Below are 21,785 nucleotides of genomic sequence, written 5' to 3' on the forward strand. Positions count from 1 at the left end.
GAATCCACTTCAAATGTGACATGTTGGAGCAACCGCAAGTCAATTTCATGTGGTTCTGCTGTCCCGGAAGTCACGATGGCAGTAAGCAATCAGTCAGGAGGCCCAGACAAATCCAGTTTCTCCTGCGGGATGGACTGCTGTCTGTACACTCTCAGTCCATTTCTTTTTCCTAAAATGCCATGGGGATTACTGGAAAGCTGTTAGCCTCTCTGTAAGTGGGTCAAAAGTCCCTGTGCTGACATACTTACTTCCCGAGAGTGGCTCCTCACGCACTTCCAACAGGTCACCATCCGGCCCATCCAGAGCTTTGCTCATCCTGTGTGGAGACCATTCTGCACCGTCCCCTTCTCCGGGGGGCAAGCTGGGTTCCTCGGCAACGGGTGTCTCCCCTCTGGGGCCCTGGCCTGGCTCCTGGCAGCTGTCTGTCCCTGCTGGAGCGCCTGCGTCCTTGTCATCCCCGCACCTGCCCGGCTCCTTTTCCGCAGCTCTGGTGTCCGCTGGGGGCCTGCTGCCTGCTGACTTCACAGGGCAACCATACTGAGGTATGACACCGACGAATTTCAGGCCCTGACTCGCAGCCTCCTGGACCTGTGAGGCAAACAAAATGAAGGGGACCGCGTGAATGGGATGTTCTATCAAAGGGGGACATGTGCAACATCCAAAACACCTCGCTGAAGGCCTCTGTGGATACTTCCGTCTGAACATGAAATCTCTCAAAGTGGCAGATGCTCCAAGTCCCCTCTAGGCAGTGGCCACACCCTAAGCCTGGCCCCACTGGGGACAGACAGCATGGGGCTTGCTCTTTTTAACTATGAAGCATGTGGTGAGACAGGGCTGAGATTACATCTCTTCGAAATACTGCATTAGTCCCCTACTGGTTATTTTTTTTCTAAGGGGCTGCAAGAAGGTTCTAAAGGATGAGTTGGAACAAAGTTTGAAAGAGGAAGTTCATTTTGGTAAGTTTATTTTTTTTCATTATTATTTTTTTTTTTCTGATGAATCACCTACTTCCTGCCAATCAGGCTACTGTATAATCCAGTAGGTCTATATAGCCATATACTAACTACCAGATGACATTTTATGACCCAAAGAGTTTCCTCTTTTAAACAATTGTTTTGGCAGAGAAGGGCGGAGGTGGGGAAAATCACCACTGCGTGAAAGCTGGTGTGCACGTTCCCCACAGCGGGGAAATCTGACCGACACCTGCTCCGTGGTGCTCTCCGCCTCAGCCAAAGGCACCCGAAAACCACGCTGGGCCCTCAGGTGTTGCTTGGGCAGACTCGTGACTCTCCAGCCATGGTACACACCATCCAGTCTCAGTCGCAGGTAACCTGCTTCTCACTTCCTGAGCCCCTGAGATGGGGGGCTAATGGCCACGCAGAGTACCAAGGCACTTTAACTCTTCCCTCCCTGACAAATACCCCCAGGCAACTGAATTTAATAGTCACAAGGGAAAGAAAAATGGAAAGTAAGAGCCTAATAAAATCAAGCAAGAGCCAGCCCAAACTAGGAAATCGGCTTTAGGGGACTTTCCGGGGGAGGATGCTCAGGTCATTTTATAGATAAATCAGGAAGTGAAGACCTCAGAGTTATATAAGTCTTAGTCACCAACCCCCGAGTTGATGACCTCAGAAAATCTTGAGGCTTCTGCAGTGGTCATCCACCGTCATTTGAGAATTAGTAAGAAACGCCCTCATGGAGCTACTCTAAGAGACAAGCAAGCCAAGGCAGCCCTCCTTGGATGAACCGCCCTAACTTTAAGCCAAAGGTCATTTCAGTTCAACACTACACATTCTGGAAAGCAATCTAGAGCAATTACAAATGTACAGTCCAGTCTTTCTATAAAGTCTAGCCTGTGCTAGAAATAATGACAACAATAGTAGGAATTACCATCTAGTGCAGACCTGCTATGTCCCAGGCACTGTACTAGGCATTTTCCATAAATTCTTCTGTTTAATTCTTCAAAGACCATTACAAAAAAGAAACTTTCCATGAAACAAACCCCTTTCCATTCTGAAAATTCATTTTTCGCCCATTAATCTGTGATACCCACCTACTTTTAGAAATTGTTTTGGAAAGCTTCTGAAAGAAGACACAGGTAACAAAAGTTTTCAAAAGGAAAGAGGGGGAGATAATTACTGTCCAAGAGCCTTAGGTTAAGGGAGGCTGAGCTACTGTCTACGAAGCCTTGCTCTGAGCTTCCTGGCAACATAGGCAAAGCAATGGATCTTACGAATCTCAAATGAAATGAGGAAACATGCGAGGTCCCTAAGAGAGAAGCATGATTTGCTGGTGAGGAACAGAGAAATTTGTTGTAGGACTCTTGTAGAGCCATGGAATAAAATGTGCCTTCCTCAGTTTTACAGAAAATGAAGAGACATTTTTCTTACATCACTTATATACTCTTTTTTTTTTCTTAAGATTTTATTTATTTATTTGACAGAGAGAGAGATAGTGAGAGCAGGAACACAAGCAGGGCGAGTGGGAGAGGGGGAAGCAGGCTCCCCGCGGAGCAGGGAGCCCGATGTGGGACTCGATCCCAGGATCCTGGGATCATGACCTGAGCCGACGGCAGACGCTTAACGACTGAGCCACCCAGGCGCCCCACTTATATACTCTTAACCCTTGACAGACGGCAAGGACCTGAGGCTGCAGCACAGGGGCGGAGCTAAAATGAGGCGATCCAGGGAGTTGTGGATAGCTGCGCAGGGGCGGGCGTATGTCAGCGCTGGGGAACTGGGCCACCTTAGCGCTGACTCCTCCCATGCCCACTGCAGGGGACGGAGGTGGCTTTTTTCTAATCTTAAATTTTCTAAATCTGTGAATTTTTTTGAATTTTTTTTTTAAGATTTTATTTATTTATTTGAGAGAGAGAGAGAATGAGAGATAGTGAGCACATGAGAGAGGGGGAGGGTCAGGAGGGAGAAGCAGACTCCCCGCCGAGCAGGGAGCCCGATGCGGGACTCGATCCAGGGACTCCAGGATCATGACCTGAGCTGAAGGCAGTCGCCCAACGAACTGGCCCACCCAGGCACCCTAAATCTGTGAATTATTTCACACCTGACTTGCCTACGCTTCTTCAGAAGGGGTTTGGAAATGGGCTTTTTAAAGTTTTGCGCACGTTATGCAAATTCTCAAGGCCCTAAACCTGTAGTAAAAGTGAACGAAACCTAACGGCCACAAATTTTCATATGTGAGAAAATACTATTAATAATTTCCAGATGTAGCTCCTACAGGAAGGACAGTGAGCTCTCTCCCCGCAAGCTGCAGACCTCTGTTTCAGTTGTCAGGCCCCTACCCTCCAGTGTGGCTCTCTCCTTCATCAACTGCAACACTGTCGGCACATGGCCCACTTGTACCCAGCCCCTGCTATGGGTGTCTCACCACAGACAAGACGCCTCTGACTACTGAAGCATTTTTAAAAGCTGGTCCCACCGAGGGCTCGACAATAGGCCAGTCTCAACCTGAGTCATGGGGTTTGAAGGCAGAAGAGGCCTGGCTTGGAGCTCCAGGTGTGAGACTCTGGAACCAAAGTATGTTATGTAACTTTCTAGGCCTCAGTTTTCTCACCCATAAAATGGGGTGGGGGAATCATACTTCTCTTGCAGTTGCTCTGAAGATTAGACGTTATATTTGGCAGGGGTGGGGAAGGAGAGAAGGTACTCCTGACCGTCACTGTTGCTCTACCCCCTCTCCTTATCGATCCCAGGCTTCCGTGATCCTGCAGAGACTGCTGACAGTCATCCAGAGTAAGGAGATGAGGACTCTGGACACAAGGTATTATCCCAGTCCTCTCCTTCTTTACTGGGACTTGAAACTGGAATCAGACATGTGCCCTTCTCCCACAACTAACTGGACAACCATCTTCCTTGGAGCTACTATACCTCAAACTTATCCCCTATGCCAGGGGTTCCCAGAGTGGGGTCCCATATTAACAGCATCAGCTCAGCCTCACCTGGGAACTTGTTAAAAATGCAAATTCTCAGGCCACACTGACTCAGAAACCCTGAATCAAAACCTCCTTCAGATTTGGTCCCCAAATAGGTTTTTGCCTAGCACAGTATATTTCTGGATCATATCACGATCATGACATGAGGGTAGGGCCCAGAGACTTGTGTTTTAGCAAGGCTTCAGGTGATTCCAATGCACCCCAAATTTGGGAATCAGTATTCTAGAATACACATTTCACACAGGAAGAGTTTTGTGCACTGCTGTGTCCCTGGTGCGAGAACGACGTCTGACATAGAGCAAGTATCTGTGGAATGAATGAATGAATACACTAAACAATGAGTGAATATGTATGTCTCCTCTCCCAGAATGAGCTCCTTGAAGGTAGGGGTGGAGACTGCTGAATTTTTCAGCTCCTGAATTCAACACACTGTATTAAGTTCCTACACTGGCCCAGACTAACATTGTACTTAGGTGCTGTGGGTACAAAATAGGAATCCCAACTCTCAAGAATATTCAGCCAGGGCGCCTGGGTGGCTCAGTTGGTTAAGCGACTGCCTTCGGCTCAGGTCATGATCCTGGAGTCCCGGGATCGGGTCCCGCATCGGGCTCCCTGCTCTGCAGGGAGCCTGCTTCTCCCTCTGACCCTCCCCCCTCTCATGTGCTCTCTGTCTCTCTCATTCTCTCTGTCTCAGATAAATAAATAAAAAAAATCTTTAAAAAAAAAAAAAAAAAAAAAAAAAAGAATATTCAGCCAATTATTATAAACAGACTTTAAAAACAATTATACCAATATGGCACAAAAATGCTTATTTTATAATGTTATATTAAAAAAACCAAGATTCTAAACTTTATAGACACAATATCATGACAACTATGTAATATTTCTATTCGTGTATAATTTTTCAAAATTTATCTAATGAGTATGCATATTACTTTTAAAATTGAAAAAAGTAAATACTCCACAAAGTTCTCATAGAGAATGATAAATATAGTAATGGATATAAAGGCATAGAAATGACAGTGATTATTTCTGCCTGAAGGGGAGGCTGAAAAGTTTCTGACAGGTCAGGACTGTAACAAATGAAATAATGTAATACAACAGGAAGAGGTGAGGAGTGTGACAGAATTGGAGTGTGTATGCTTCACCTTAAACAGTCAAATTCAATTTTTTTTTCCAAAATACTGTGCTAGGCAAAACCTATTTAGGGACCAAATCTGCAGGAGGTTTTGAAGGATGAATAGGAGTTTGCCAGATAGGTGAAAGAAAGGGAGATCGGCAATGCAGGTAAAGAGAAAGAAGGATCATCATGGGCAAAACTTGATGGTATGCAACAGCCTGATGTACTGAAGTAACTTCTATACATGAATATATCTGGATCATTGCAAGAGAAGCCAGGAGTGGGGGGTGGGGACTGGAAATCAGAAGGGCCGTATCGTGGATGTCATTGAGTGGCATGCCAACAAAGGCTGTGACTTCACCCCGCAGGCCAGCATATTCTTCAACTTTCCCACTGTAGTAACTCCAAGAGCAGAGCATGGAGGTCTGAGGGCAAAGCACAAGATTTCTTTGAATGCTCATCTTTTATCTTAAACACTAATGAGAATTTTGTATCCTGCACCATACTACTATACAATATCAAAACTTTTAAAAAGATGCCAGAGTTAAATGCCTCCCTCCCACCTCCATCCCAAGCCTTCCAGAGAAACTCATGTCTCAGGAATATGAAATGTATGCAAATATGCATAAATCTTTGCAGCTCTGCTTACTTCCTTTGGGTGGTTTCCTGGAAGAGGAATTAATGGGTCAAGAGATATTAACTTTTCAGAGGCTTGATACAGGCTGCCAAATTGTTTACCAGAAAGGGGGAGTAGTCCTTTTTAACCAGAGAAACCGCATTTAGATTTTATAAAGATCAATATTTGGCTAGACCCTAAGGGCTTTGACTCTTCTAACTCTAGCACAGCACTTTCTCTTTTTCTCTCTTAAGGTCATTTGACTGTTTTTGTTAAATGGATCCCTGTTTGTTTCTCATTCACTCATTTATTCATTTGTTCATTCACAGCCTTTATTGAGCAAATCTCCTGAGCTACTAATGGGGGGCACCAGCTGCCATTTGTCGGGGTTCACCCTCAGCCACCTCTCCTCACCTCTCCTCACCCTATACTCCCTGTGGTGACCTCCTCTACTCACTTGGGTTTAGCCACTAGTCATGTGTCAATTATTCCCAAATCTGGACTCCCCAACTGTGACTTTCCTCTGGAGTTCACACCTACACAACCGATGATCATAGCTGTTGGGTCCACCACCACCCTCATCTCTCAAACTGGAGCCACAAATGTCTTCCTTAGCTCTTGCTTTTCTCTAACCCTGTGTTATCTGCCCACCACACCCTGCCAGATTTATCCCCCAGTGTTTCTGGAATCCCTCCTCCATTCTCCATACATCTAAAATCAATTTACCTCAGGCCTCATTCTTTGCTGCTGGACACTGCCATTCCTCCAAGCTACACCAGGTCTTCATGAGCATGGAGTCAAATCAATACAGAAGACCAAATCATGAACACCCAGGTCACCTCGTTATGGAATTCCCTGCAGACGGGCACAATTTCTCTAACAACTGTGATTATTAAAACAATAATTGTCAACATTGTACAACTCTTCCAGAAAGAACTTTAAAATGCATGATCTTATGCCCCAAATAATACCTAATGGAAGAGGAAACTGGCTCTGGGACAGTTATGTGACTTGTTGAACTACCCAGGGCTAATCACAAGGCAAAGTCCAGATTCAGCTCAGTATCCTAAATCCAATCCAATGCTCCTTCAACTGTACCACTCTTTCTACTTTATGTAATCTGGCCTGTGCCGAGATGCTCAGTTTGATACCAGTGTAAACTGAAATACACCTGCACCCACCTTCTTATTTCTGCTGCATTTAAGAACCACCACACCCCTGACACTTACAGGAGTATACTACTAGTTTAGGCAGCAAAAATGAAATAAGACCATTTTCAACTGATCCAAGACTTCACCCAACTGCTCTGTAATGAATAAGCACAAATTTCATAGTAACTCTATTTTCCCAACCTAAAATCAGAGATTATGATGTGAAAAAGATTTTTTTCTTTTTAAAAAATTTATTTTTATGAAAAGTCTCAACTCATTATAAAAAATTAGAGCTTCTTTGGTTACACATATTTTTAAAAGATTTTATTTATTTGAGAGAGAGAGAGAGATCATGAGCCGGGGGGCAGAGGAGCAGAGAGAGAGGGAGAAGCAGACTCCCCGCCGAGCAGGGAGCCCCACATGGGGCTCGATTAGGACCCCGAGATCATGACCTGAGCCAAAGGCAGCTGCTTAACCAACTGAGCCACACTGATGCCCCTGGTTATATATTTAAAGAATCACTTTCATGAAAAATAACAACATGACCTTGGACTAGTCCCAGAAAATCTAAGCTGTATTGTCTTTACTCTGCTTTCAAAATGGATACCTGCTGCTAAAGTTCAAATATACACAGGTTTTCCCTACTATCTGAAAATAGTGTGCTTCTATGAAAATTTTTGTCAGCCAAAATGGCATAAAGTGAAGAAGCAATTACCATTAATTTCCATGGAAAAAAATTTTGAGCAGTCCCAGACCCCCAAAAATAACCTCTCTTAAGCTATTCTGATACCTTAGGACACATTTCGCTAATAGATGCACAAAATAAATGGAGATAAAGCACAGATGCTCACAGACATAGCTCAAAGTTATGGAGGCTGGAGGCTGAGATGCGAGTGTAGCTTCTGGGGAAGGAGACTGGTGGGGCCACTGTTACTGTCTGGGGTACATGTTGCCTCTATGATGGTTTACTGCAAAACAAAGTAGTTTTGCTTTTTGCCGTTTTTCATAAAAGCAAAAATCCTCATTGGATTTCTTCCACTTGGTGAAAACAGGTACAAAGGTAGGTTTTTGCAAAAGAGACATGGCATAACATGAACTCTTGAAAAGTGGGGGATACCTGCACTCTGTCTAGTACATGGGTTTATGTTTTAGAGGACATGTATCAGTCAGGGTGAAACCAGTTACAGAGAAATGGAATATGGGTTGGATTTTGTAGAAATGAAAGCTATCTGTAACATGAAGAAAGGAGAACAGGCTCCTGCTGATGGGTCAGTAGGAACCGGAGTGCCCACAGGCCATACTAGATGGCATGCATGAAGTGTCAGAGTCAGTCAGAGACCATTTTGTCAGAACCTAGTGAAAAAGGTGTTGTGGTTAATTTTATGTGTCAAATGGCTAAACTATAGCAACCAGTTGCTTGGTCAACACTAGTCTAGATGTTTCTATAGAGATATTTTAAAGATGTGATTAACATCTTAATTAACTGACTTTGAGTAAAGCAGATTGCCCTCCATAGTGTGGATGGGCCTCCCTCAATCAGTGGAAGGCCTTAAGAGCAAAGATTGAGTTTTTCCCGAAGAGGAATTCTGCTTGTAGACAACAACCTAGAAAATCTGCCTGAGTTTACAACCTTCAGACTCAAGACTGCAGCATCACACTTACCTGAGCCTCGAGCTGGCCAGACAGCTCTGCAGGTTTTGGACTTGCCAGTTCCCACAATCCTTAAAACCAATCACTTTCAATCTCAGTATCTCTCTCTACAGATACATCAATCAATAGATAGATAATCCCATTAGGTCTGTTTCTCCAGAGAATTCTGACTAATATAGTAGGAAAACAGGGAAAGGGAAGGAGGGGTATAGGAGCACAGGGCAGACTGATAAAGGACTCTAACTCGAAACCTGACTTGGTGTGAAATGAAGAGATGGCCAGGAGCTCCCAAAAGGCAGGGAGAGAGCGTGTGCCCTAAATAGAAACAAGACCACTAGGACTTAATCTGCCATTGATTCAAGGTCCCAGGGGAGAGGCTGAAGTATGGCAAGAAGGTTACCAGTGGCCACTGTTGTCCAGGTAAAGGAAATTGCCCCACCACATTTTGAGGTGAGGGAAGGTAAATCCTTAACTGGTAGAGTTAAGGTCTGCAAGTTATAGGCAGTTTCTAACTCTATGATGAACTTGATGGAATTCTCATAACTCATTAGCTCATTAATGCTGGAAATCAGAAACTCACGACTGGGCGCCTGGGTGGCTCAGTTGGTTAAGCGACTGCCTTCGGCTCAGGTCATGATCCTGGAGTCCCAGGATCGAGTCCCGCATCGGGCTCCCTGCTCGGCAGGGAGTCTGCTTCTCCCTCTGACCTTCCTCCCTCTCATGCTCTCTGTCTCTCATTCTCTCTCTCAAATAAATAAATAAAATCTTAAAAAAAAAAAAAAAGAAACTCACGACTTTTAAAAGATATAGAGCTGAGCCGTCCAATATGGCAGCTATTAGCCAGGTGTGACTATTTAAATTTAAATTAATTCAAATAAAATTAAATGAAAAGTTCAGTTCCTCAGGCACACTAGTCACATTTCAAGTGTCCAATAGCCACTTGTGGCTAGTGACCATATTACTGGACAGTGAAGATACAGAGTATTTCTATTATCATGTAATAATAAATATTATTATGAGCATAATAAATTATCTAAAATACTGAATAATAGAAACAGAGTTTTCAGCAATGACTTCAGAGGCATAAAACATAGGGAAAAGACTAAGACTCTCTCTCTCTCTCTCACACACACACACACACATTTACCCTACACCAGACCACTGCCCACTTTGACCCTCCCCCATAACTCATGGGCCACCATTCTGTGACAGCTGACATTTTAATGTCTTCGGGGATTTATGAAATATAAAGGGAACCTAGAGAGGCATGCACTTATGTCAAGAACAGGCATAAAAATGCTGTTCTGAGTTCCATGGTTACACATGAGTCTTTACGGTGAATATTTTATCATATGCACACAACCCTTCTCATCTTTTGTCACCTAAACTCTTGTACAGCTTTCTGAAAAGAACGGTTCAAAAATAACACGGATTTTAGCTCAAGTCTGAAAATGCCCTTAGTATTCTTATCTGTTAACATTTAGCTTTAGGAATTGAAACCTTTACTAAGCACTGCTGGGAGTTTAGCGCCATTATCATATAAATCTGCTGGTATTGTGGTTTTCTCCTTTAATGACTGGGAGGGGGAGGTCTTAGAATGAGCTCTGGACAAGGAATCTGAGACCTACAGCTTCAGATCCAAGTCTGCCACTCACTAGCGATGTGACTGGTTAAGCCAGAGGATCTATCTGAACTTCAGTTCCCTCATTTATAAAATGAGGTTAATAATACCCATTCATGGAAAAACTGAGAGCTTTCCCCCTAAGGTCAGGGACATGGCAGGGATGTCCACTATCACCACTGCTATTCAACATAGTACTAGAGGTCCTAGCCTCAGCAATCAGACAATAAAAAGAAATAAAAGGCATCCAAATCGGCAAAGAAGAAGTCAAACTCTCACACTTTGCAGATGATAGGATACTTTATGTGGAAAACCCAAAATACTCCACCCAGAACTGCTAGAACTCATACAGGAATTTAGTAAAGTGGCAGGATATAAAAATCAATGCACAGAAATCAGTTGCATTTCTATATACCAACAACAAGACAGAAGAAAGAGAAATTAAGGAATCGATCCAATTTACAATTGCACCCAAAACCATAAGGTATCTAAGAATAAATCTAACCAAAGAGGGAAAGAATCTGTACTCAGAAAACTACAGAATACTCATGAAAGAAATTGAAGAAGACACAAAGAAATGGAAAAACATTCCATGCTCATGGATTGGAAGAACAAATATTATGAAAATGTCTATGCTACTTAGAGCAATCTAAACATTTAATGCAATCCCTATCAAATTACCATCAACTTTTTTCAAAGAAATGGAACAAATAATCCTAAAATTTGTATGGAACCAGAAAAGACCCCGCATAGCCAGAGGACTGTTGAAAAAGAAAAGCAAAGCTGGTGGCATCACAATTTTCTGGACTTCAAGATCTCTGCAAAGCTATAATCATCAAGACAGTACGGTACTGGCACAAAAACAGGCATATAGATCAATGCAACAGAATAGAGAGCCCAGAAATGGACCCTCAACTCTATGGTCAACTCATCTTTGACAAAGCAGGAAAGAATGTCCAATGGAAAAAAGACAGTCTCTTCAACAAATGGTGGTGGGAAAATTGGACAGCCACATGCAGAAGAATGAAACTGGACCATTTCCTTACACCACACACAAAAATAGACTCCAAATGGTTGAAAGACCTCAATGTGAGACAGGAGTCCATCAAAATCCTAAAGGAGAACACAGGCAGCAACCTCTTCGACCTCAGCCGCAGCAACTTCTTCCTAGAAACATCACCAAAGGCAAGGGAAGCAAGGGCAAAAATGAACTCTTGGGACTTCATCAAGATAAAAAGCTTTTGCACAGCAAAAGAAACAGTCAACAAAACCAAAAGACAACCGACAGAATGGGAGAAGATATTTGCAAATGACATATCAGATAAAGGGCTAGTATCCAAAATCTATAAAGAACTTATCAAACTCAACACCCAAAGAACAAAGAATCCAATCAAGAAATGGGCAGAAGACACGAACAGACATTTTTCCAAAGAAGACATCCAAATGGCCAACAGACACATGAAAAAGTGCTCAGTATCGCTCAGCATCAGGGAAATCCAAATCAAAACCACAAAGAGATACCTCCTCACACCAGTCAGAATGGCTAAAATTAACAAGTCAGGAAACAACAGATGTTGGCGAGGATGCAGAGAAAGGGGAACCCTCCTACACTGTTGGTGGGAATGCAAGCTTGTGCAGCCGCTCTGGAAAATAATATGGAGGTTCCTTAAAAAGTTGAAAATAGAGCTACCCTATGACCCAGCAATTGCTCTACTGGGTATTTACCCCAAATATACAGATGTAGTGATCCGAAGGGGCACGTGAACCCCAATGTTTATAGCAGCAATGTCCACAATAGCCAAACTACGCAAAGAGCCTAGATGTCCATCAACAGATGAATGCATAAAGAAGATGTGATATATATGTGATATACACACACACACACACACACACACAATGGAATATTATGCAGCCATCAAAAAAGAAATCTTGCCATTTGCAACTATGTGGATGGAACTAGAGGGTATTATGCTAAGCGAAATAAGTCAATCAGAGAAAGACAATTATCATATGATCTTACTGATATGTGGAATTTGAGAAACAAGGCAGAGGATCATAGGGGAAGGTGATAAAAATAAAACAAGATGAAACCAGAGAGGGAGACAAACCATAAGAGACTCTTAATCTGAGGAAACAAACTGAGGGTTGCTGGAGGCGAGGGGGGTGGGAGGGATGGGGTGGCTGGGTGATGGACATTGGGGAGGGAATGTGCTATGGTGAGCGCTGTGAATTACACAAGACTGATGAATCACAGACCTGTACCCCCGAACAAATAATACATTATATGTTAATAAAAAGAAAAAAAAATCAAGACCCGACTATATACTGTCTATAAGAAAAAAAAAAATACCCATTCATTCATTCCATACCTCAATACCTTACTATGTGCTAGGCACTAGGAGCAGGGGATGCAATAGTGAGCCAAACAGGCATCCCTGCGCTCTCAGTTTAATTTGATCCAAGGAGTAACTTAGAGACTCTGAAGAATTAACATGGTCAATCCTTCTCAAACTGTCTATTGCTCAGTTTGAAGGGCCACGGCTTGCCCTTAAATCCCTGGTGGGGCTGGGATTGCAGGGAAGAGATACTGCTTTATTCTCCTCTGCTACTACGGGTGACTTGGTGGGGAGCTCAGAAAATGCTGAAAGAACTTGGAAAACTACAAACTCCCTAAAAAACAAAAGGAAGAGGTGGAGCCCAGCATCCTGGTGACAGTAGAGAATAGATCCATCCTTTGGTAACTCTCTTCAGAGCAGGCATTTCTGACAAAAGGAGTTTTACTGGTCCTCATTATCTGTGTTAATTGACTTAGTTCTTTAATTCAGAGTGTACCTATGATTTCATAATTCATTAAAAGTGTAGTGCGTGGGAGTTATAAATCAGTAGAACGGAGAGGGTGTGCTGTTTAACTCCTATTCCTCAAAGATCTTCAATTAGCTATTGGTGCCACCTGAAAGCCAACCCACTAGAAGACCCCAACCTGTCAAAAGTCTAAATCAAAGATGCAAATAAAATCTTAAAAAAAAAAAAAAATCTTAAATCAAAGATGCAAAGGGGAGGTAAACAAGGAAAGGCCAATATGTGAGGAATGACTCAGTGGTACCTCACGTAGCAGCCAAGTGGACAGTAGGGAAGGGCCAGAGCTGGACCTAAGGAAGACCTAGAGCCAGTGTCTTCAGCACAGTCAGGAAACTTTCTCCAAGTTTTGCCCCTACTTTTCTTTGTTAGCATCATCCTTCTTTCTTATTTAGGACAAATTTTCTCCATGTGGCAGGAAATAGGATCATTGCCAACTTCCGAGTTTTCTGCTTACAGAAAACTCAGCCTAGCCACTGGAGATAGAATGCCCAAACTTCCTGGTTACACACTGCAAAAGATCCCAGAGAAGGGCTCTGATTGGCCCAGCTCAGATGTGGTGTCCACTTCTGGGCCAGTCAGCTCTGGCCAGGGTAGAGCTGGGTGGCTCCCATGGAAGTCATCTGGCTGGATTATTGAAACAAAGGTTAGCAACATGAAGAGGTAAGAAAGTGTCATAAGTTACGTAGAGGAGAACAAATGCTCAGTATGCCTGCACAGAAAATCCATAATCACAAAAGCTTATATTTATTGAACACTCACTGTGTGCTGCAGACTATTTTAAGGGCCAGATAGAGGTTAACTCGTTTAATCCATTAATAACAGTAATAGTAGATTTTCTTTTTTATCCCCATGTTACAGATCAGAAAACTGAGGCACAGAGAGGTTGCACAGCTTGCCCGAGGGCACACAGCCAGTAAATGGCAAGTAGGATTCAAACCTAGGCAGTTTGGTTCCAGACTCCACATTCCTATTATACTGGTCAGCATTATATTGTCTATACTCTATCCTATACTCTAACCCGTATTATGAAATACCAGGGCTAGATCGTGAAGACTGTTGAATCTTTAGAGTCTGGACTTTTTACTCTGTAAGCAATGAGGTGCCATCATGGGGTCAGAGCAGCAGTCAAACAATCAGGTTTCTCCTGAGGAAAATTTATCTGTCCACAGGATGTGGTATGAATTGAGGTGGGGGGTGGTAGTAATAGAAGTGAGCAGACAGGAGGCAAAAAGAGTGGTTGAAGGCCTGGGAGTCACTGCAGAGCTTGTGAGAAAGGTCATAAGAGCTACGCTTGCCTGGGAAGGATGTGAGTGAGAGGTAGATGGGAGACCAGAAGTAGAGACAACAGTCTGTTGACTAAAAGGCCAGACACCACAGGACTCTTAAGCCATTGGTAATCACCCAAACAAGGATATTTTTGAAAGCAAAAGGTAGAACTATTAATAATAATGCTGTAATGACAGGGTCTAAGGAGACTGAGGCCTATGGCCACCTAGTTAAACACGACCAGCAGTGAAGACCCCGAAAGCTGCTTTAAAACAGACTCCCATGACTGCTCTCTCTCATCCTTCCCTGCCCAATATGTGGTCTGCTTCTTCCATCACTCTCCTGCTATTACACCCTTGGCTTTCTTTGCCTGGCCCCTCCCACCATGTCAAATCCATCCCATCAGCTCAGGGTCACAACAAGGAAGGCTCAACATCGTCCACCTAGACCATGAGTAGACCCTGGGCTGACCTGTGATCCCTCCATCCACCCCTAGCCAGCGCTCCTGTTCTCCCCCTAGGGGGCATCCCCCACACCTTGTTCACACCCCTCCTCCTTGAAGAGTCTTTGTTCTTTTTTTTTTTTTTTTTTTAAAGATTTTTATTTATTTATTTGAGAGAGAGACTGAGAGAGAGAGAGCATGAGAGGGGGGAGGGTCAGAGGGAGAAGCAGACTCCCTGCCGAGCAGGAAGTCCGATGCGGGACTCGATCCCGGGACTCCAGGATCATGACCTGAGCCGAAGGCAGTCGCTTAACCAACTGAGCCACCCAGGCGCCCGAGTCTTTGTTCTTTTACCACTCAAAGTTCGTTCCCTTCATGGTCTAAGCAGATCCCTCTGTTTGGGAGGCTGTTTCACCCAAACCCCCCATCCTTGCTTACCAGGGTCCTCTCTCCCCATTTATGGCCCTACCTGAAATCCCAGTCTAAAAATGGTCACCTGGTCACGCTTCAACATATCTCTTCCTTTAATTTTCATCATATCACTTACTTCCACCTGTTTCCTTATTAACCTTTATCTTTCCCAGTTGAATGAGAACTCTGTGAAGTCAGGAATGTTGTCTATTTTGTTCCCTACAATGTCTCCAGTATCTGAAACAGTTGTTGGTACCTTGTAAGTCCTCAATAAATGTCTATTAAAGGGAAGAATAGGAAACAGATGAAATCTGCAGCATCTGAGGTTACTTCTAAGTGGAATAGGTCTATGACTCTACGATTTCAGGAACGATCCATCTGGGGCCAATAATGTTTTGCAAATAACACTCAATTGAGATTTTGAAAATCTGCACATCATTTGCTACTCATCTCACTTTAACAGTGAAAAAAACCTGAAACCTAGAAAAATTAAGGGGCTGCAGGTCCAGGGGTACATCTTAAGAAAGCCAACTGTTAAAATAATTTGTAGTCCCTTGGGTTTCTAGTCCATCTCTTAACAAACCAGGTCAATCTTCCCCTTAGGCAAAAGAAAATATACAGCAATAAACAATTTGTTCATATCAGTACTTCTTATCAAGGTAAAAAATGCGCCATAACTGGGCATTCCTTGGGGCCTTCTTTCTTAAAGGAACTACCTAACACAAGACTATGCATTTCCTTAAAAAACAAAATGAAACAAAACAGCTAGAATTCAGAATCCTGGAGCTGCTGAGGTTGACAACCCTAGTTTTATACTTTGGTTAATACCAGAGACCCTGGAATTACAGGCATGGGGCAAAGAACCTTAAGGGCTTATTAAGACTCCTGAGAATGTTCTGGAAAACCAGTTTTAGAGTCTTCGTGGAACTCAAATCTCAGCACCACAGTTAAATGATTGAGGCAAAAGAACGTAAGTTTAAAGAACTTTAACCAAGAGCAGATGTTTCCCTTCACACCATGCTGCTTTAACATCCAGTATTTGTGATCCCCCCCACCACCATTCCCTGATTTACACAGGCCTCCAAAACATTGATGAAAGGCACTTTAACAAAATGTTGAAATGGTATGGTTGGACCAGTGCTATCTTAGTTTTACCTCTTGGTTTAAAAACAAAACAAAACAAAACAAAAAAACCTTTTCTATTCCCATGACTTCAGACCAACAAAAATATAACACGGTCCTAATGGCATTTGAAACCCCCATGGTAAACAGAGCAGTTAAACTAAGTACTTGGGGATGGTTTTCATTACAATGTGCTAAAGAAATGAATGTTTTATTGTTCCTTTGTAAATACCCTTGAGAACCCCAGACAGTTCTTCTGGAAGATGGAAATGATTTGAGGGAGTTTCAGACCTCATGAAGGTATGTGATCTCTTTGAGTAACAAATAGGATTTATTTTGGGGGGGGCAGGGTTTTGCATTCACAACTATTGAGAATTACACTTAAAGATTATTTTCAATGTCCAATAACCCTTATATTCGATACTCAATTCGCCTTCTTTTTTATTTTTTATGTATTCCATATTTGCCTTAGCATGGTCTCAAAGTTCTCTCCCAGTAGAATGAACTGTAAATGAACATAGCATGTTCAAATTCATGTATGTGGCAGACTGTATGTTCCAAAGATGGCCACAACTGGATTTCACATTCTAAATGGTCTGCTAGGACCGTACCACTCCCCCACCAAGAAGCGGAGTCTATGTCCCTCTACTTGAACCAGTGTGGGCTGCTGTGATGGTTTTGACCAATGAGTAAGGTAAAAAGGGTGCTATATAACTTTTGAGGCCTGGTATAAAAGTTCCATGAATGTCCACCTTGTGCTCTTGGGATGCTTGTTCTTAGGACTCAGCCATCATGTTTTGAGGAAGCCCCCGAGTCTGTGGAGAGGCCTGTAGCCAGCAACAACTTGTCAGTCACGTGAGTGTGCCATATTGAAAGTGGATCCGCCCAGCCACGTGAAGCTGCCCCAGTTCATACCACGTGGAACAAAGATTAGTTACCTCTGCCGAATCCTGCCTAAGTTGTAGATTTGTAAGCAAAATAAAAGACTGTTGTTGTTTAGGATAGTTCATTACACAGCAATAGACATCCTCTTAAAATACAGCAATGCTCACTAACTCATACCCATGGGAAGATACCAGACTCTAGTAATTTCTTAAAGTCAAATCCACATCCTTTATAAAGGATGTAGTTAGCAGCACTCTCAAATATGCAGAAATGTAAACAAGGATAACATGAATACTTCCAAGGAGTGGGCCTTGAGGGATACGCTTTAATCGAAAGGTAAGAAGAGTTTGTAATTAGCTTCGCAGTTTGTGATGATGCCTCCAAACTGCTGGAACTAGCAGGTACTCCGAGGTGAGCCTGGTCCCTGTGGTGTGCCTTACATTATTAATTGGCTGAGCAAACCTGTAGACAAACACGAGCTCAGTTCTTGTTTATCGCAAGTTACAAATGTGCAGAATGTGAATGCATGATGATGTTTTACTATTCAAGAGCGACACAGAATAATGCCCACATTCCCAGGCACTGTCAGAGTGAGAAGGGGTTGTAGAGACCTCTGCTAAGCGTGAGGCTTAGGGGAAAAAAATCCTTCTGTGTTAGTCTTCAGGTGTCATAAAGAGAATCTTCCATTGCCTTCTGGGGAGCGTCTCAGAAGGTAGGCAGAGTAGCAGCTACATCTCTCATTCAAAATGGGAAGTCATTGAAATAAAGTTTCTACACCAACTGAATGATAATGATTTCCACCAAAAGCTAACTTTCTTTCTACCAGGAATATATTTAAACATTTTCTTTTAAAGTTTTCCCATTTTTTCAGGTATTTTCTTTTGACTTCCACTCCCTGTGTTCTCCATACCCCAACCTTTTTCTCTCTGAAGACGCTTTCTTTATAAAAACTTCTTTGCCTTCTGCTCAATAATACCCTTATCACCCCACCAATAACATCTCACTGCCTCCACCAATAACATCCCTATCTCTGCCGCCAATAACATCCCTATCTCTGTCGCCAATAACATCCCTATTTAAAGAAAATGTGATACATGTGAATGATGGACTATTGCTCAACCATTAACAAGAAGTAAATCCTACCATTTGCAACAACATGGATCAGGACCTCGAGGGCATGATGTTAAGTGAAATAAGTCAGGCAGAAGAAGACCAATACTGTATAACTTATACATGAAATCTAAAAAAGTCAAACTCACAGAAACAGAGTAGAATGGTGGTTACCAGGGGCTGGGGGTGGGGCAGGAGAAACAGGGAGGTGGGGGTCAAAGGGTACAAATTTAGGGTTATAAGATTAATACATTCTGGGAATGTAATGCACGCCATGATGACTATTGTTAACAATACATATTGCATAATTGAAATTTGCTAAGAGAATAGATGTTAATGTTCGCACCACTAAAAAAAGTAACTATGGATGTGTTAATTAACCTTAATGTGGCAACGACTTCACAATATGTAGGTATGTTGAATCATCATGTACACCTTAAATTTACACAGTGTTGTCATTTTTATCTCAATAAAGCTGGGGGGAAAAATAGATTGCCCACTACCCCCACCAATATACCATCCCTCTCACCCCCACCAATAATACCACTACTACCCCAAACAATAACATCCCTAATATCCCATCAGATTACATGTCTACTACCCATCCTCCCCAGCTGCCTTTTCAATATGTAGGAAGGCTGCTGTAAGGCTAACAGAATGAAGATATAGACTGGGAAGTAATTAATTAGATGGGAAACCTTGGTTTGATCCATTTTCTCTGACTGCTTAGGCTAGATGTGTAATAACTGGTTATTAGAGTACTGGGGCCTTTTGTCCAAAAACATGCATATATTGTGTTACTTTTACAGATTACAGCACCACCCACGTCATGATAATCTATCTTAGTTTTTAGTCCCGTAAACAGTTAGGTCAGAAGTGATCCAACAAGTGAATCATTTAAAGTTTCGATTTTCCTCACATGTTTTTTTCAGCTGGAGTCTCACTCAGACGGCAACGTTGACTTCTAACCTTAAAAAAAAAGAAAAAAATGTGCAAAAGTAATAGCCCTTATATTAAATTCCAGTCACAGTTGTTAGTTAAGGGGGGGAAGACAAAAACAAACTTTATCACTCAACCAACTTTGATTTACTGGATGGAGAGCCCAGGGAATACTACAGTGAGCCCGTCTGGCACTCATATTCAGCATGCCACCATTATAAACCATAAATTAGTCAAATAAACCTCTTTGATGAAGGAGAAATCATTCCAAAGCCGGACTGACCACAGAATCACAAACTATTAGAGATTACCAATGCGCAAAGGCCTCATTTTACAGGGAAGAAAACAAAGAATTCAAAAAAGTGATGTGCCTTGTGTAAGTGACTGTTATTAGTTAAGTAGCAGGTTTCCTTTACCGGAATCAGGAGAAAATTCTGGAATCGGGCTTTTGAATTTCCAGAGTTCTCCTTGAGGAGGCAAGTCAATTTCAGTAAATGAGCACTCTGTGTCCAAGTGCTTTCCCCCACCCCTCCCCCCAAGCCCTGTTCAACACGCCTGACTGATCCCAATGCGACTGGCTCTCTGAGTGAGAATTCTCCCCCAAGGCAGAAAGGGGAAAACCTTACATGGGTGGTAATCCCGTCACACTGTCTCTCAAAAACCCTCAGAAAAGATTCCACATAATCTCAAGCAATCAAAGTGAAACCTTCCAGTTTCCGGGGAAGATACAACAGGCAGCCTAACTGCTTGGCAGGATAAACTCCATTTCTCAGAGGAGACACCCCACCCTCTGCATGCCGTGGGGTTGGTCCAGATTCCCACATTCATTGTCTGTGCTGGATCCCCCACAAATCTGGCAGACAGGAGGTCGCACCGAGTGGGGATGTTCGGCACCTCTGAACAACGCAGACGGGGAAGTTCAACCTGTGCTGTGGACCCGACATGTGTTCACTGACGGTGCATAATTAGCGCTCAAAACATGTTCCATCTCATAAAGAAAGATGCATATATATACATATGTATATATACATATATGCGCATGCATGCCACTTTGGAACCTCTTCTGGTGATAACAGCAATTTCCATATTTGTAAACGTGTCTGCCGAGAAGCATGAAGTAGAAACGGGTGACACGAGGACCTTCACAAATCACTTCCAGAAAGGGTTTACTCAACAGGTTTCAAACACCCTGAACACTGGAAAAAGCTACTGCGAGTTACAGGAAGAAAGAAAACGTATGAACGTCTGTCTCCTTTATCTTCACTGCATTCCTCTGAAAGCATCTGTCTACGCAATTCTGACACCGCTCAAGCCTCGGAAACCCACCGGCTCTCGCTCTTTCATTCCATAAATATTCACCGAGCATCTGCGATATGACCTACACTCTTCTTGGTATGGAAACAAGGGACAAGAAACAATAAACATAATAACTAAGTGAAAATAGTAAAGCATGTCTAGGAGGCAAAAAGAGCCACAGATGAGAGAAACAGAGAAGAGTAAAGGGAATCAGTAGGCTGGGGAGTGGCAAGGCATAAGGTACTCTCTTAAAAATGGTGGGCAGGGTGGGTGGGCTCTCTGAGAAGGTGAACTTGAGCAGAGATCTGAAGGAGGTGAAGAAGTCAGTCAAGCAGATACTTAGGGGGAGGCAGGTATCTCCCCTGCCAAGAGTTAAGCCGATATTCACTAACGGCAACATGATGACCCCCTCCACAGTAAGCTGAAAGGGGAAATACACAGCCCCATATATAATCACACGCTGCATCTCTTGGCTATACCCTGGGTTTTACCCCCTAAATGTTATTTCTCAGGAAAGAGGGAATTAATTACTTCACATGCTGACAGACTTCTACAAAGTCTCTCACAAAACAAGGGCTCTCTGCCACTTTATTTTGAAGAGCAAAATGCTTACTAGGGACAACACATTAATCAAAACTGGTTTGGGAACTTTATTAAAGTCATCTGATGGACTTAGTTTTTTAGAAGGAGGGAGACACACATAACAAAAATTTTTAAAAATTCCTATGGCATGAAACAACATTTTGGGTGCTGCAGTATGCATGCTTCTTAAAGATGGCATTTAAAAAGGCAACGTACAAATTCTATACACAAATGAAAATGAACAAACTACTACGAAGACCCTGATGGGACACATAGAGTGTTGAGTGTTGAGCAAAAAAGGCCATTTACGAGAGATTTCACTTGTATCAAGTTCAAAACCAGGCGAAACTAACCTTTGGTGTTAGAAATTAGACAGGCTGTCTCTGGGGAGGAGGTGGGGGGAAGTAGCGGGAATGGCCAGAAGAGGGCTTTGGGCTGTTCTATTTCTTGACTTGGGTGCTGGTTAGCCAGGTGCATTCATTTTGTGCAAACTCACTGAGCTATACACTTACGATTTATGCACTCTCCTGTATTTGCGTTATCCTTAATAAAAAGAGAGATTGGTTTTTTTTAAAGTTTGCATTATGGAGATTTCTCATTCACCTCTGAGCTGGATAAGAAAAAAAACAACTATCCTAGCGTTAAATGAATGAGTATTTTTTGACTTAGGATAGAGCTTCTAGTGATGGCATCACTCGTGAATTTTTAAAGCGCTGAATTCCCCAAACAATTTGGATGAAAGTAAATATGATGAGCTTAAAACCTT

The 21,785-nt window shown here is 42.8% G+C and overlaps 1 protein-coding gene across 1 annotated transcript in view; it reads right to left on the reverse strand.

The window, feature by feature from the left end:
* Positions 1–21,785, reverse strand: part of RFTN1 (raftlin, lipid raft linker 1) — a 193,294-nt gene that overhangs the window by 57,526 nt on the left and 113,983 nt on the right. Inside the window, exon 5 of the mRNA XM_044915709.1 lies at positions 249–588. Within this exon, the coding sequence (XP_044771644.1) occupies positions 249–588 (340 nt within the window). The remainder of the gene's footprint in view (positions 1–248; positions 589–21,785) is intronic.

Source organism: Neomonachus schauinslandi, chromosome 1, assembly GCF_002201575.2.
Source record: "Neomonachus schauinslandi chromosome 1, ASM220157v2, whole genome shotgun sequence".
Lineage (NCBI taxonomy): Eukaryota > Metazoa > Chordata > Mammalia > Carnivora > Phocidae > Neomonachus > Neomonachus schauinslandi.